This window comes from Oryctolagus cuniculus, chromosome 7 (genome assembly GCF_964237555.1).
Source record: "Oryctolagus cuniculus chromosome 7, mOryCun1.1, whole genome shotgun sequence".
In the NCBI taxonomy this organism is placed as follows: Eukaryota; Metazoa; Chordata; class Mammalia; order Lagomorpha; family Leporidae; genus Oryctolagus; species Oryctolagus cuniculus.
In genome coordinates this window covers 78,470,745-78,484,414 of record NC_091438.1, presented here as the reverse complement: position 1 = coordinate 78,484,414, position 13,670 = coordinate 78,470,745, and the positions used below count along the sequence as shown (strand labels likewise).

Here is a 13,670-nt window from a genome sequence, read left to right as displayed (position 1 = left end):
ACATTTTTTGATGTGAACCTCCAAAACCCTGAGCTGAAATAAACCACCTTCCTTCATGAGTATCTTCTAACTATTTCTCCTAACTATTGACTTGTGTTCTGTTAACAATGTCTTTTTCAGAACAGAAGTTTTAAATTCTAAGTCAAACATTGATTTTTTTATGGATTATGCTTTGATTTTGTATCTAAAATTTATCCCCATACCAAAAGTCACATAGATTTTCTCTTATGCATTCTTCTATAACTTTCATAATTTTGCATTTTACATTTAGATCTATGATTCATTTTGAGTTTTGTGTGTGTTTGTAAGATGTAAGGTTAGTCTCTAGGTTTATGTTTTTTCGCCTGTGAATGTCCAATTGTTCCAGTACCTTATGTTGTAAAGACTATCCTTTCTCCACTGAATTGCCATTGTGCTTTTGTCAAAAGTCATTTTATGGCCGGCGCTGCGGCTCACTAGGCTAATCCTCCTCCTGTGGCGCCGGCACCCCGGGTTCTAGTCCCGGTTGGGGTACTGGATTCTGTCCCAGTTGCTCCTCTTCCAGTCTAGCTCTCTGCTGTGACCCTGGAGTGCAGTGGAGGATGGCCCAAGTGCTTGGGCCCTGCACCCACATGGGAGACCAGAAGGAAGCACCTGGCTCCTGGCTTTGGATCAGTGCAGCGTGCCAGCCGTAGTGGCCATTTGGGGGCTGAACCAATGGAAAAGGAAGACCTTTCTCTCTGTCTCTCTCTCTCTCACTGTCTAACTCTGTTTGTCAAAAAAAAAAAAATTAAAATCATTTGATAATATTTGTGTATGTTTATTTCTGGGCTCTTTATTCTGTTTAATTGGTTTCTTTTTCTCTTCTTTCACCAATACCATGATGTTTTGATTACTGTAACTTTATAGTAAATCTTGCAATCAGGTGATAATGAATCCCCCCACTCTTTTTGTTGTTGTTATTATTAAGTATTATGTTGGCCATTTTAGGTCTTTTGTCTTTCCATATAAATTTTAGAATCACCTTGTCATATTTACCAAGTAGCTTTCTGGGATTTTGATTGAAATTGCCTAAATTTTTCAAATCATAAATTGGTATTGAATTTTGTCAAAGGCTTTTATGCATCTATTGTGATGATCAGAAGTTTTCTCCTTTTTAAAAATTTTTTTATTTGTTTATTTGAAAGGCAGAGCAAGAGAAAGAGAGAGAGATAGAGATAGAGATAGAGAGAGAGATTATCTGTCTGCTGGTTCATTTCTCAAATGGCTACAATAGCCAGGTCTGGGCCAGACTGAAGCCAGGAGCCAGGAACTCCTCCATCCTGGTCTCCTATATGGGTGGCAGAGGCCCAGGAACTTAGGCCATCTGGATCAGAAGCAAAATCAAATGCACAAAATGAGAAGTCTAATTTGATGAATTTTGGTTAATATGTAAACCTGTATAACTCTGACTAAATCAAGATACAGAGAGGCCAGTGTATTAGCACAATGAGTTAAGCCTCTGCTTGCAGCACAGTCATCCTGTATCCAAATGCCATTTTGAGTCTTGGTTGCTCCACTTCCAGTCCAGCTACCTGCTAATGTTGTTGGGAAGGCAGCCCAAGTGCTTAGATCCCTGCCACCCAAATGGGAAACCAGGGTGGAATTCCTGGCTCCTGGATTTGGCCTTGCTCAGACTGGGCTGTTGTGAACATTTGGGAAGTGAACTGTTGGATGGATGATCTTCCTCTTTCTCTCCCCACCTCTCTGTTGCTCTGCCTTTCAAATAAATAAGTACAATTTTTTAAAAAGATACAAAGATTTTTCATCTACTAAAAATTCCTTTGTACCATATGTCCCTTCCTTCTCCCTAATCCCAAGCATCAACTGAGTTGTGTATTCTTATTTGCCATATGTATATTTTTTGGTGAGTTTTCCGTTGATATCTTTTAACTATTTTTAAGTTGTTTTCTTATTATTGTATTCATTAAACTATAAATTTATTTTTAAACAATTCTAGAATTCCATATCAGTGTAACCAGAGTATTATTTTGTCTGTATTCTTTTGTTCAACGTAATGTTTTTAAGTTTCATTTTTGGATATTATGTGTATCAGTGGATCATTCAATTTGTATGGCTGTATGGATATACCATAATTTGTTTTTCATTCCACCATTGATGGAAATTTTATTTTCAGTGTTTAGCTATTAATAATTAAATTGATATGAATATTTGTGTGCAAGTATTTATACACATATTTTTATAATTTGGGGGTAAATTTCTTGGAGTAGAATTACTTGGTCATAAAGTAAGTTAACTGTTAATAGTTTATGAAGCTGCCGGCGCCGTGGCTCACTAGGCTAATTCTCCGCCTTGAGGCGCCGGCACACCGGGTTCTAGTCCCGGTCGGGGCGCCGGATTCTGTCCCGGTTGCCCCTCTTCCAGGACAGCTCTCTGCTGTGGCCAGGGAGTGCAGTGGAGGATGGCCCAAGTGCTTGGGCCCTGCACCCCATGGGAGACCAGGAGAAGCACCTGGCTCCTGGCTCCTGCCATTGGATCAGCGCGGTGAGCCGGCCGCAGCGCGCTGGTCGCGGCGGCCATTGGAGGGTGAACCAACGGCAAAGGAAGACCTTTCTCTCTGTCTCTCTCTCTCTCACTGTCCACTCTGCCTGTCAAAAAAAAAATAGTTTATGAAGCTGACAAATATTTCTATAAAGAAGTTATGCCATTGTATATTCCCAGTCTACATGATATAAAGCTTTTCAGTTGTTCCATATTTTCAGCACCACTTGACATTGTCAATATTTTAAATTTTTGCCTCTTGTCAGTCTTTTCAATTTTTGTGTAGTGATATCTATCATATTGCAAGTTTTAATTTGTATTCCCTTCATCACTAGAGATGCCAGGTATCTTCTTGTTTTACTTGTTGGCTATTTGTATACCTTGTGATGTTCCTATTGAAAACTTTTGCCCATTTAAAAAAATACTCATTAGAGTGTCTAGGTATAAATTTTAATACAAATAATCTGTTGAGATATGTACATGTACCTTTTTCCCCTTAAAATAAATATTATACTGTTTTGATCATAAGTTTTCCTAATCCTGATATAATTCTCAAAACATCATGGAATGTCATTCTGTGTAACAAGTCATAAACTTTAGCTTTGAAGCAAAATTATATCTAGTTTTACCTGAAACTATTTATTCTTACCTTATAATACTTGTATTTTTTCTTGTTCCCACTTTTTAATTGTATTGTTTATGTTCTTACAATTTTTATATATTCTTTATTCAGGGTATTTGGCATATAAATGCTGTAAATATTTTCTCCCAATATTTTTCTTGTACTTCCTCTTTCTTAAAAGTGACTTTAAAAGGACCATTTTTGGCCGGCACCACGGCTCACTAGGCTAATCCTCCACCTGCGGCACCGGCACCCCGGGTTCTACTCCCAGTTGGGGTGCCAGATTCTGTCCTGGTTGCTCCTCTTCCTGTCCGGCTCTCTGCTGTGGCCCGGGAGTGCAGTGGAGGATGGCCCAGGGCTCTGCACCCGCATGGGAGACCAGGAGGAAGCACCTGGCTCCTGGCTTCGGATCGCCGCAGTGTGCCGGACGCAACGCACCGGCCGTAGCGGCCACTTGTGGGGTGAACCAGTGGAAAAAGGAAGACCTTTGTCTCTGTCTCTGTCTCTCTCTCTCACTGTCTAACTCTGCCTGTCAAAAAAAAAATTTAAAAAATTTATTAAAGTTTATACTTACATATTTAAAAAATAATTTGTATTTTTTGTGTCCTAAGAAATCTCTGCCTGCTCCAAAGTTGCCAAGATTGTCACCAGCTTTTTCTGGGTCTTATAATGTTAACTTTTACATTTACATTTTGGACAAAATGAACAAAATGGACCAAATAGATTTTTGTATGTGGTATGGGATAAATATCAAGGTTCATTTCTTTCTCTACAAACATTTAGTTGTTATACTTTTTGTTGAAAGGCCATCTTTTCCCCCATGAAATTACCAGAACACCTTTGTTGAAAAGCAGTTGGTCATATACCAGAACTCAGTTCTTTTTTTTTTTTTTTTTTGACAGACAGAGTGGACAGTGAGAGAGAGAGACAGAGAGAAAGGTCTTCCTTTGCCGTTGGTTCACCCTCCAATGGCCGCCGCGGCCGGCGCGCTGCGGCCGGCGTACCGCGCTGATCCGATGGCAGGAGCCAGGAGCCAGGTGCTTTTCCTGGTCTCCCATGGGGTGCAGGGTCCAAGCACCTGGGCCATCCTCCACTGCACTCCCTGGCCACAGCAGAGGGCTGTCCTGGAAGAGGGGCAACCGGGACAGAATCCAGCGCCCCGACCGGGACTAGAACCCGGTGTGCCGGCGCCGCTAGGCAGAGGATTAGCCTAGTGAGCCGCGGCGCCGGCCCAGAACTCAGTTCTTTTTGAGTAATCTATATATTTATTCTTACAACAGTACCATAATATCTTCATTATTATTATTTTATTGAAAGCAACATTATGTTGCTTGAAATCATGTCTTTCAATTTTTTTCTTTTGTTTTATTTTGGCTATTATGGGTCCTTTTCATTTCCAAATATAGTTTAGAATCATCTTATGGGATTGTTTTGAATCTAGAAATTAATTTAAGAACATGTTAACAGCTTTGATCTTCTAATTCATGAGCATACTTTATCTCTTCATTAGTCCTTTAAAAATTTATCTTTTTTGGGGGGGATAAAGATTTATGTATTTATTTGAAAGGCAGAGTTACAGAGAGAAAGTTGGAGAGAAAGGAAGAGATCTTCCATCCAGTGGTTCACTTCCAAAATGGTTGCAACGGTTGGAGCTGAGCCAGGCCAAAGTTAGGAGCCAGGAACTCCAACCGGGTCTCCCATCTGGGTGGCTAGTCCATATTCTGCTCTTTAGCAGGGAGCTTGATTGGAATCAGAGCAGCCAGGACTAGGACCAGTGTTCAGGTATGGGATATCAGCATTGCACTGTAACACAACTGTAGCACCTAAAAATTTATCTTAACAATGTTTTATACTTTTTAGTGTAGAGGTCTTACACATTTTTTGTTATGTTTGTTCCTATGTATTTGACCTTTTCCGATACTAGTGTAAATAGATTCTTTCTCTTTATTTTTTAATTGTTCATTATTTTGCCAGATTATCTTTGGATGATTGCTGGACATTTTACTTAAAATTTAAAGTAATTTGACTCTGTGGGTAACATTTTTTTAATGAAGACAGAATTTTCTTTTGCCATTGCTGGCCGTTGGACTAAATGCTGATCACTTTATTCTAGGCAGGGATTGAGCTGTTTCAAAGCTAGCCTTGAGTTCTAATAAAGGCTGGTCTATTTCCTGTTCACTCATTTCTTTCCAGTGGCCCTTCATGATCCAACTAATCTTGGGTTATCCATCAAAGCCCCTTGTCTTTGACAGGCCCCAAGTTCTAATTTGTGTCCCTGCAAGCCTCTGAGGAGGAGCTGTCCTCTATTGCTCGGGCTCCCAGTCATTGCTTTTGCTTTCAGATTTGGCACTTGTCACAATGGAGAAAGTCACTTCAGATGTTTGCATCACCTCTTTTGTCTCCCCACTCTCTCTTTTAAAGAGTTATTTGTTTATTTGAAAGGTTCAATTACAGAGAGAAGGAGAGAGACAGAGAAAGAGAGATCTTCTATCTGCTGCTTCACTCCCCCAAAATGGCCACAACAGCTAGGGCTGGGCAGGGCCAATGCCAGAAGCTTCCTCTGGGTCTCCTACATCACTGCAGGGTCCGAAGTACTTGGGCCAATCTTGCCCTGCTTTCTCAGGCAAATAGAAGTGGAGCAGCCAGGACACAGATCAGCAACCATATGGGATGGTGGCACCTCAGAAGGTGGTTTAACCCACTACACCACAACCCCAGCCCCTTGTCTTCTCTGTTCTAACTTGTCTTATAATGTCAGATGTCCAGAGGTCTTCAAATTATGCCTTCTTTTCCTTTTATGAAAAAAATATATTTTCATGAAAAAAAAATATATATATCTCCCATCTTCCTTAGTTGTTTTATAGGCTGGTTGATCTGAGACAACTGACGAGGCCCTTGCCAGAGATGCCTTTGCTTTTTCCTGTCCTCTTCCACTCTTCCATCCCACCCTGCACTGGAATACTGCATTGTTCTGTGCATCTCATTTCCCACTGTACTCCTAACACCTAGATAGTGCCTAGAACAGAGTATAAGTCAAAGGGTAATCTTTGGATTAAAGAACAAAAAAATCAACATTTTACTTGAGAAGACAGAATGAAATTCAAAAGAAAATATCTTTCCTGTCATTTGTTCAATCCTCAGGTGTAGCCCAGCTTCCTGAGCATATTTAGGGGGAGTTCTGAATTAGAACTCAAGAACTTTAGATGAGGTCTTTCTTTTATTTTTTTCTCATAATTAAAAAAATTTAATTGACAAACAGTAATTGTAGTCTCTATATTTTCTCAAGCTGTTAAGTGTCATAGTTAGTATTTATTTCTCCATTTAAGTATGGTTTATTACTCTTAATCATGGGAATAATTTTAATTGTTATTAAAGAGCCTTTAATGGTAAAAAGTTAAAGATGTCAAGTGCTTTGGAATTCATGTTTTAAATTAGCAATCAAAATACTTAGATAATAGGCTCGTAATTATTATTGTAATAATTCCTATTAGTGAATACAAACAAGAAAAATGGATTATTATCATGTTTTAAGAAGTAAAAATGAAGAGTTTCATTAAAAGATTACATTTTTCATAGTACATAAATGTTTACCTGTGTTTTCCCCCTTCTTCCCTTTAGGGCCATTTTAAGTGCCAGATCTAGTTACTTTGCTGCAATGCTGAGTGGCTGTTGGGCTGAAAGCACCCAAGAGTATATTACTCTTCAAGGGTAAGCATAATTTTTAGAAGGCAGTTTAACTGAAAATGATTGGAAATAGTGCTTCATACCGAGCACTTTTTAGGAATCTGATTTCCCTGTATGCTCAATTAAATATTTTTCTTATAATAGAATTCACCAAAGTAAAGTTTCTGAAATGAGAGGTAGTAGGGAGCATTTAGTAATAGAATTTCTGTATTAATCTACTTAGTTATAACAAAATACCAACCTGCATGGCTTGAATAACAGAATTTATTTTCTCACAGTTCTAGGGACTGAAAGTCCAAGGTCAAGGTTTCAGCAAGGCTAGCGTCTGAGGGGAGCATTCCCTTTGGGTTGCAGATGGCCACCTTCCTACTGTGTGCTCACACATTCTTTCCTCAGTGTGTACACTTGGAGAGAGAGCTCCATGGTGTCTCTTCTAAGAACACTCATGAGATCAAGGTCCATGCTTACAACCTCAGTTAACCTCAGTTATTTCATAGAGGCACCATAATGACCAAATATGGCCAAACACATATGGCTTCACCATATGAATTAGGAGGAGGGAGCACAAACATTGGGTCTATAATAGGCAGTTTCTGATTATGGAAGATTTCTAAACGCCAAGCCAAAGATTTTATTATCTTGTGGATAAAAGGAATGTGTAGGCAGGTCTATTGGTGAAATTTTATCTTTACCATTGAAAAACACCATAAATGATATATGCGTCTTATTGATAAACTCTCTTCCTTTATGGTGATTAAAATACAGGAAATGTAGTGTTAGCTGAAGTCAAACTCTTTCTAAGTATGCCACTTCAAAGTATAACCATTATGAAGTCATTTTAGAAATTTGTCCAGTGGCTGTATTTCATATATTTTAGACATCATTTTTTAAAAAGATTTATTTATTTATTTGAAAGAGCTACAGAGAAAGAGACAGAGAGGTATCTCCATCCACTGGTTCACTCCCCAGATGGTTGCAATAGCCAGTGCTGGGCCAGACTTAAGCCAGGAGCCAGGAGCTTCTTCTGGGTCTCCCACATGGGTAAATGGGCCAAAACACTCGAACCATCCTACACTGCTTTTTCCAGGCCATTAGCAGGGCGCTAGATTGGAAGTGGAGCAACTGGGTCATGAACCAAAGCTTTTCCCAGTATGCCACAATGCCAGCCCCCAGGCATCTTTTTTTTTTAAAGATTTACTTATATGAGTCATATTTATATGACATATTTATATGTCATATTTATATGACAGAGAGAAACAGAGAGAGAGAGAGAGAGAGCGGGATCTTCCATCTGCTGGTTTACTCCCCAGATGGCCACAATGGCTGAGACTGTACCAGGTCAAAGACAGGAGTCAGGAGCTCCATCTAGGTCTCCCATGTGGGTTCAGAGGCCCAAGCACTTCGGCTGTCTTCCATTGCCCTTCCAGGATTAGTAGGGAGCTGGGTCAGAGGTGGAGCAGCTGGGGCACAAACCAAAGTTTTACCCACAATGCCAGCTCCCTAGACATCATTTTTTATTTTAAGATTTATTTATTTATTGGAAAGGCAGAGCTACAGAGAGGCAGAAGTAGAGAGAGAGAAAGAGGTCTTCCATCCACTGGTCCACTCCTCAGATGGCCTCACTGGCTGGAGCTGGGCTGATCCAAAACCAGGAACCAGGAGCTTCCTCCAGATCTCCTACACAGGTGCAGGGGCCCAAGGAGTTGGGCCCTCTTCTGCTCTCCCAGGCCATAACAGAGAGCTGGATCAGAAGTGGACCAGCCGGGACTTGAACTGGCGCACATATGGGATATCAGTACTGCAGGTGGCGGATTTACCCACTAAAGTCCAGCGCCGGCCCCTAGACATCTTTTAAACTGCTAGTCCACTCTTTTTGGACTGATTTCAATAAAAATTTAGTTAGAAAAATAACACTAGTTTGACTCAGAATGAAACTTCTGCACATTCATTAAAAGTAATGTGATTCTGGGGCCGGTGCTTTGGCACAGCGGGTTAACACCCTGGCCTGAAGTGCCACCATCCTATATGGGTACCGGTTTGAGACCCGGATGCTCTTCTTCCGATCCAGCTCTCTGCTATGGTTTGGGAAAGCAGTAGAGGATGGCCCAAGTACTTTGGCCCCTGCACCCACGTGGGAGACCTGGAAGAAGCTCCTGGCTCCTGGCTTTGAATCGGCGCAGCTCCAGCCATTGAGGCCAATTGGAGAGTGAACCAGCAGATGGAAGACCTATTCTCTCCCCCTCCCACCTCCCACCCCCCCCACCTCCTGCCTCTCCTCTCTCTTTGTGTAACTCTGGCTTTCAAATAAATAAATAAATCTTAAAAAAAAAAAAGTAATGTGATTCTCTGTTGTGAGACAAAAGCCAAAAGAAGTATATGATTTTAAGATCTTATTTTGTAGCAGAAGGAAGTAATTTACATACATAGAGCATATGTGTAATGTTTTCCTGAAAGAACTCTTAGTTCATTGTAGATTAATTACAATATTTGCTACTTGACACCTGTTATGTATTTCTTTGTTCCTCTCTCCTAATATATTTTATCCTTAGCTCTTATAATAGCTTATGATCATACTTCTTATTTTCTATGCTTCTTCCACAATGTATTATGCGCTTTAGTTTTTAGATTGGTCTTTGAGATAGAGAAGGTATATTCATGTATTACATGATTAGTGAAAACAAGATCAGTGAAGTTAAATGTCTCCCAGGGTCATTGGGTCAAATAAATGCTTATGCTGAATATAAATCACATGTTTGTTGATTCTTCAGGGTTCATTCCACTGCAGTCAGTGAAGAAATCAGTTTCCCTTTGGCATTTGTTCTTTTTTTTTTTTTTTTTTTTTTTTTTTTTTTTTTTTTTTTTGAGAGAGAGACAGAGAGAAAGGTCTTCCTTTGCCGTTGGTTCACCCTCCAGTGGCCGCCGCGGCTGGTGTGCTGCAGCCGGCGCATCATGCTGATCCGAAGCCAGGAGCCAGGTGCTTTTCCTGGTCTCCCATGGGGAGCAGGGCCCAAGCACCTGGGCCATCCTCCACTGCACTCCCTGGCCACAGCAGAGAGCTGGCCTGGAAGAGGGGCAACTGGGACAGAATCTGGCGCCCCGACCGGGACTAGAACCCGGTGTGCCAGTGCCGCAAGGCGGAGGATTAGCCTAGTGAGCCGTGGTGCTGGCCTGGCATTTGTTCTTGAGCAAGCTCGAGATTGCTTTTTCCTCCACAGTTTAAATCAGTTCTTTTTTTTTTTTTTTTTAATCTGTTCTTTTCAAACTCTGACTCATAGAACCATCAAGTTCTTGGTAGGTACATTAGGGAACACATTGGGTGGGATTGGAATCTGAAAGGGAGGCCATTTGGAAAAGATGCCCCTTCAACTTTTATCTGCTTTATGTAGTTCAAAATGACCTCTAAGTTTAGCTATGGGAATAAAGCAAGGAGAATTTTTTGTTGTTTTTTTCCATTTTCTTCAATCACCCTTCATGTGCTGATGAGCTTAAATAAGTAAACACTTAGCCTTTTATTATATTATTTTTTAAATCTTTTATTCTATTTTATTTGGGAGACAGAGAGAAAAATCTCCAGTCCTTTGGTTCACTCTCCAAATGCTCACAAAAGCCTGAGGTTGTTGAAAGGATTTAATGAGACACTTACAGAAAGAAAAACTTGGCACAGCAATTTGTACATTGTATGGATTGTACATTACTGTTTGTCTTTTCCTTCTTTCTTTACGTTAGATTGTTGTCATTTCCTAGGGAGAAGGTGAGGGCCATTCCCAGGACTAAGACAGCAATCCCTGTTTTGCACGATCGCTTCTTTTGGAACTGTGCAGCTGTTGCATATCTGCAAGATATTTGCTACAGATAGATTAGAAAGAAATTCTTGTCCTTCCAGACACAAACACAGTGTTTTTATAGAGTTGATAACTCAAAGGTGTAGTGTGCATAATATTTTTTAAGAGAGATGGCCTTCAGTAAGTTGACAGGAGAAAAACAGTTCTATAATCCTAGCTTCAGTCATGCTGGGAGGATGGAAGCGTATAGCTGGAAGGAAAATTTTCTGTTCTAGTGAGAGGAAGCAAAGAATTTTCCACTTCTTAGAATGGAAGGTGAAACACAGCCAACACTTCTATAAAGGAACTATATGTATTTCCATCTTACATAAATAGAAATCTTTTGGTGATGGCTTGGGCATTGGAGCATAAATTTGAATTTTCTAATCTTAGGAGATTCTTGTGATTGCTTTGAGCCTTCAGTATGATATTTTAAAGCATAGAGCATATTTTTCTCTTTTTAAAGATTTTATTTATTTATTTGAGAAGTAGAGTTACAGACAGACAGAGGGAGAGACAGAGAGAAAGGTCTTCCATCCCCTGGTTTACTCCCCAGATGGCCGCAATGGCCGGAGATGAGCCAATCCAAAGCCAGGAGCCAGGAGCTTCTTCCAGGTCTCCCACGAGGGTGCAGGGGCCCAAGGACTTGTGTCATCTTCTACTGCTTTCCCAGGCTATAGCAGAGAGCTGGATGGGAAGATGAGCAGCTGGGATACGAACCTGTGCCTATATGGGATACCAGTGCCACAGGTGGATGCTTAGCCTACTGTGCCACAGTGTTGACCTCCATATTTTTCTTCTTACAAAAATTCCTCAATGTTTCCTCATTGAAGAATTTTAGAATTAAATTGAAGCTCTTTACCATGATGTACAAGACCCTACGTGATGTGAACCCCATCTCCATCCTTTTATACCATTCTTGCTCTCACTTGTTGATCTTTGTTCTTTCAGCAAGCTCATTCCTGCATCAGGGACTTTATACTTGCTGTTCTCTCTGCCTAAGAGTTTGTCACCTAGTAATTTGTGTAGTTAGTTTCTCATGATTGAAATCTCAGATGAAGTGTCCCATTCCCAGACTACACCACTAAAGTAGCTGTTCCCTCAGTTGCTCCTTCTTGTATTTTTCTGTTACATTGTGTTCATTGCACTTTTCACTATAAAAACTGTCTTCTTTACATGTTTATTTGCGTCTTTTTGTCCATGCCCTCCTCTGGAGTAGAAGCTTCTTGTATCTCCAAAGTCTGGAATAGAACCTATCATTCAATAAATACTCAGTGTGAACAGATGAACAAATAAATGAATGAGTCCCTATGTTACCTTAGCCCATCAGCACGGGAACCTGAAACTTAAGAAAAATCAATTTTAATAAATGAGGTGCTTGTTCAATCTCATCTTCGATCATTGTGCTCATTATTAAACATTGGTATATTTAATGTTTTCATTTCATAAAAGCTTTTATTTTGATGAATTTTTACTTGGAGTAGTTCTTTGAATCTTTCCATTTAAACTGTGGGCTATTGGAGTAATTTGTTATTTTACTAGACCAGTTGATTATGTCTTTATAAACACTTAGTAAAAATAAAAATGACTTAAAACATCGTCATGAGAATGAAGCTTAGTAAAACATCTGTCAAGACAGCAGGAAAATAGTTTCTTGCTGTTTTTTTATAGCAATCATATATATTGATATATAGGCTCAACTGTCGAGATTTTGCTGTTTATTTTAATAAAAGACTTTTTATTTAGTCATTATTTTTTGCTTAAATATGTCATCTTTATTTTTTATTTATATATTTTTTTTTGAGAGGCAGAGTGGACAGTGAGAGAGACAGAGAGAAAGGTCTTCCTTTGCCGTTGGTTCACCCTCCAATGGCCGCCGCGGCTGGTGTGCTGCAGCCGGCGCATCATGCTGATCCGAAGCCAGGAGCCAGGTGCTTCTCCTGGTCTCCCATGGGGTGCAGGGCCCAAGGACTTGGGCCATCCTCCACTGCCTTCCCGGGCCACAGCAGAGAGCTGGCCTGGAGGGGGGGCAACCGGGACAGAATCCAGCGCCCTGACCAGGACTAGAACCCGGTGTGCCGGCACCGCAAGGCAGAGGATTAACCTAGTGAGCCGCGGCGCCAGCTAAAATATGTCATCTTAAAGTATTTTTTCAACATAAACAGCCAATTCTCACTAATGTTGATAAGAATGACTCTTGAAGAATCTGAGGAAAGGTGTATGGAATAATATGCATTCTGGTAATTATGCTAGTGTTTTAGATTACAAGAATACAGATAATATGGCTTAATCATTCTGAGATTAAATCTTGTAATAACCATGATTATATAAACAAGAATTTCTAGGTATTTCACTTTTTTCCTAAGTATTAAAGATGCAGAATTTTGAATCTGCAGTAACTAGTACTTAACCTAGTAGGGGCCAGTAGATATTTATTAAATTAATGAAAAATTCAATCCAGTGTATCGGTGAAGGTTTGAGTTCCTCTATATGTGTCCCAATAAGCCATTTATTAAACTTTCATCAGTAATGTATTGAATATATATTATTTAAGGACATAGAATCAAAACAAACACCTTTCTGAGTTCTTCTTTCTGGGACTTCATTTCTTTTCTTCTCACCTTCCTCATGTTTTTCCTTTAGCAGATGTTAGATACTTAGCAATCTGTGAGGATCTCATCAGCACTGTTGCATCATCATTCTACTGCAGATCTCTAGTGTTAATTGGGAAAAGAAAATGCTGATCCTGGGGGTATTGAATCAGTGCTGACATTCTGCTGGTACTAGAGATAGATACAAGGATAAATTAAGATACAAATACTGCCCCCATAGAACACAATCTAGGAGGAGAGAAAAATATGTGAACAAAAATATTGCAAGTCTGTTTGTAAGTGGGATAATGGACATACTTGTAGTATCCTGTTTAAGAGCCAGGCTTTAGAATGATTCTGCCTGAATTTAAATTCAAGTACATCACTAGCCATTTGACCTTAGGCAAGTTTAATTTCAGTTTCCTCATCTAT

At 39.9% G+C, this 13,670-nt stretch overlaps 1 protein-coding gene across 6 annotated transcripts in view; it reads left to right on the top strand.

Annotated features, from left to right (window-relative positions):
* BTBD8 (BTB domain containing 8) overlaps positions 1 to 13,670 on the top strand; it is a 114,157-nt gene that overhangs the window by 39,316 nt on the left and 61,171 nt on the right. For 5 of the 6 annotated variants that reach the window (XM_008264890.4, XM_070078046.1, XM_070078044.1 and 2 more), the window contains exon 5: positions 6,761 to 6,850. The exons of the other annotated variant lie outside the window; for it this stretch is intronic. In XM_008264890.4, the coding sequence (XP_008263112.2) occupies positions 6,761 to 6,850 (90 nt within the window). The remainder of the gene's footprint in view (positions 1 to 6,760; positions 6,851 to 13,670) is intronic. 6 annotated transcript variants of the gene reach the window in all.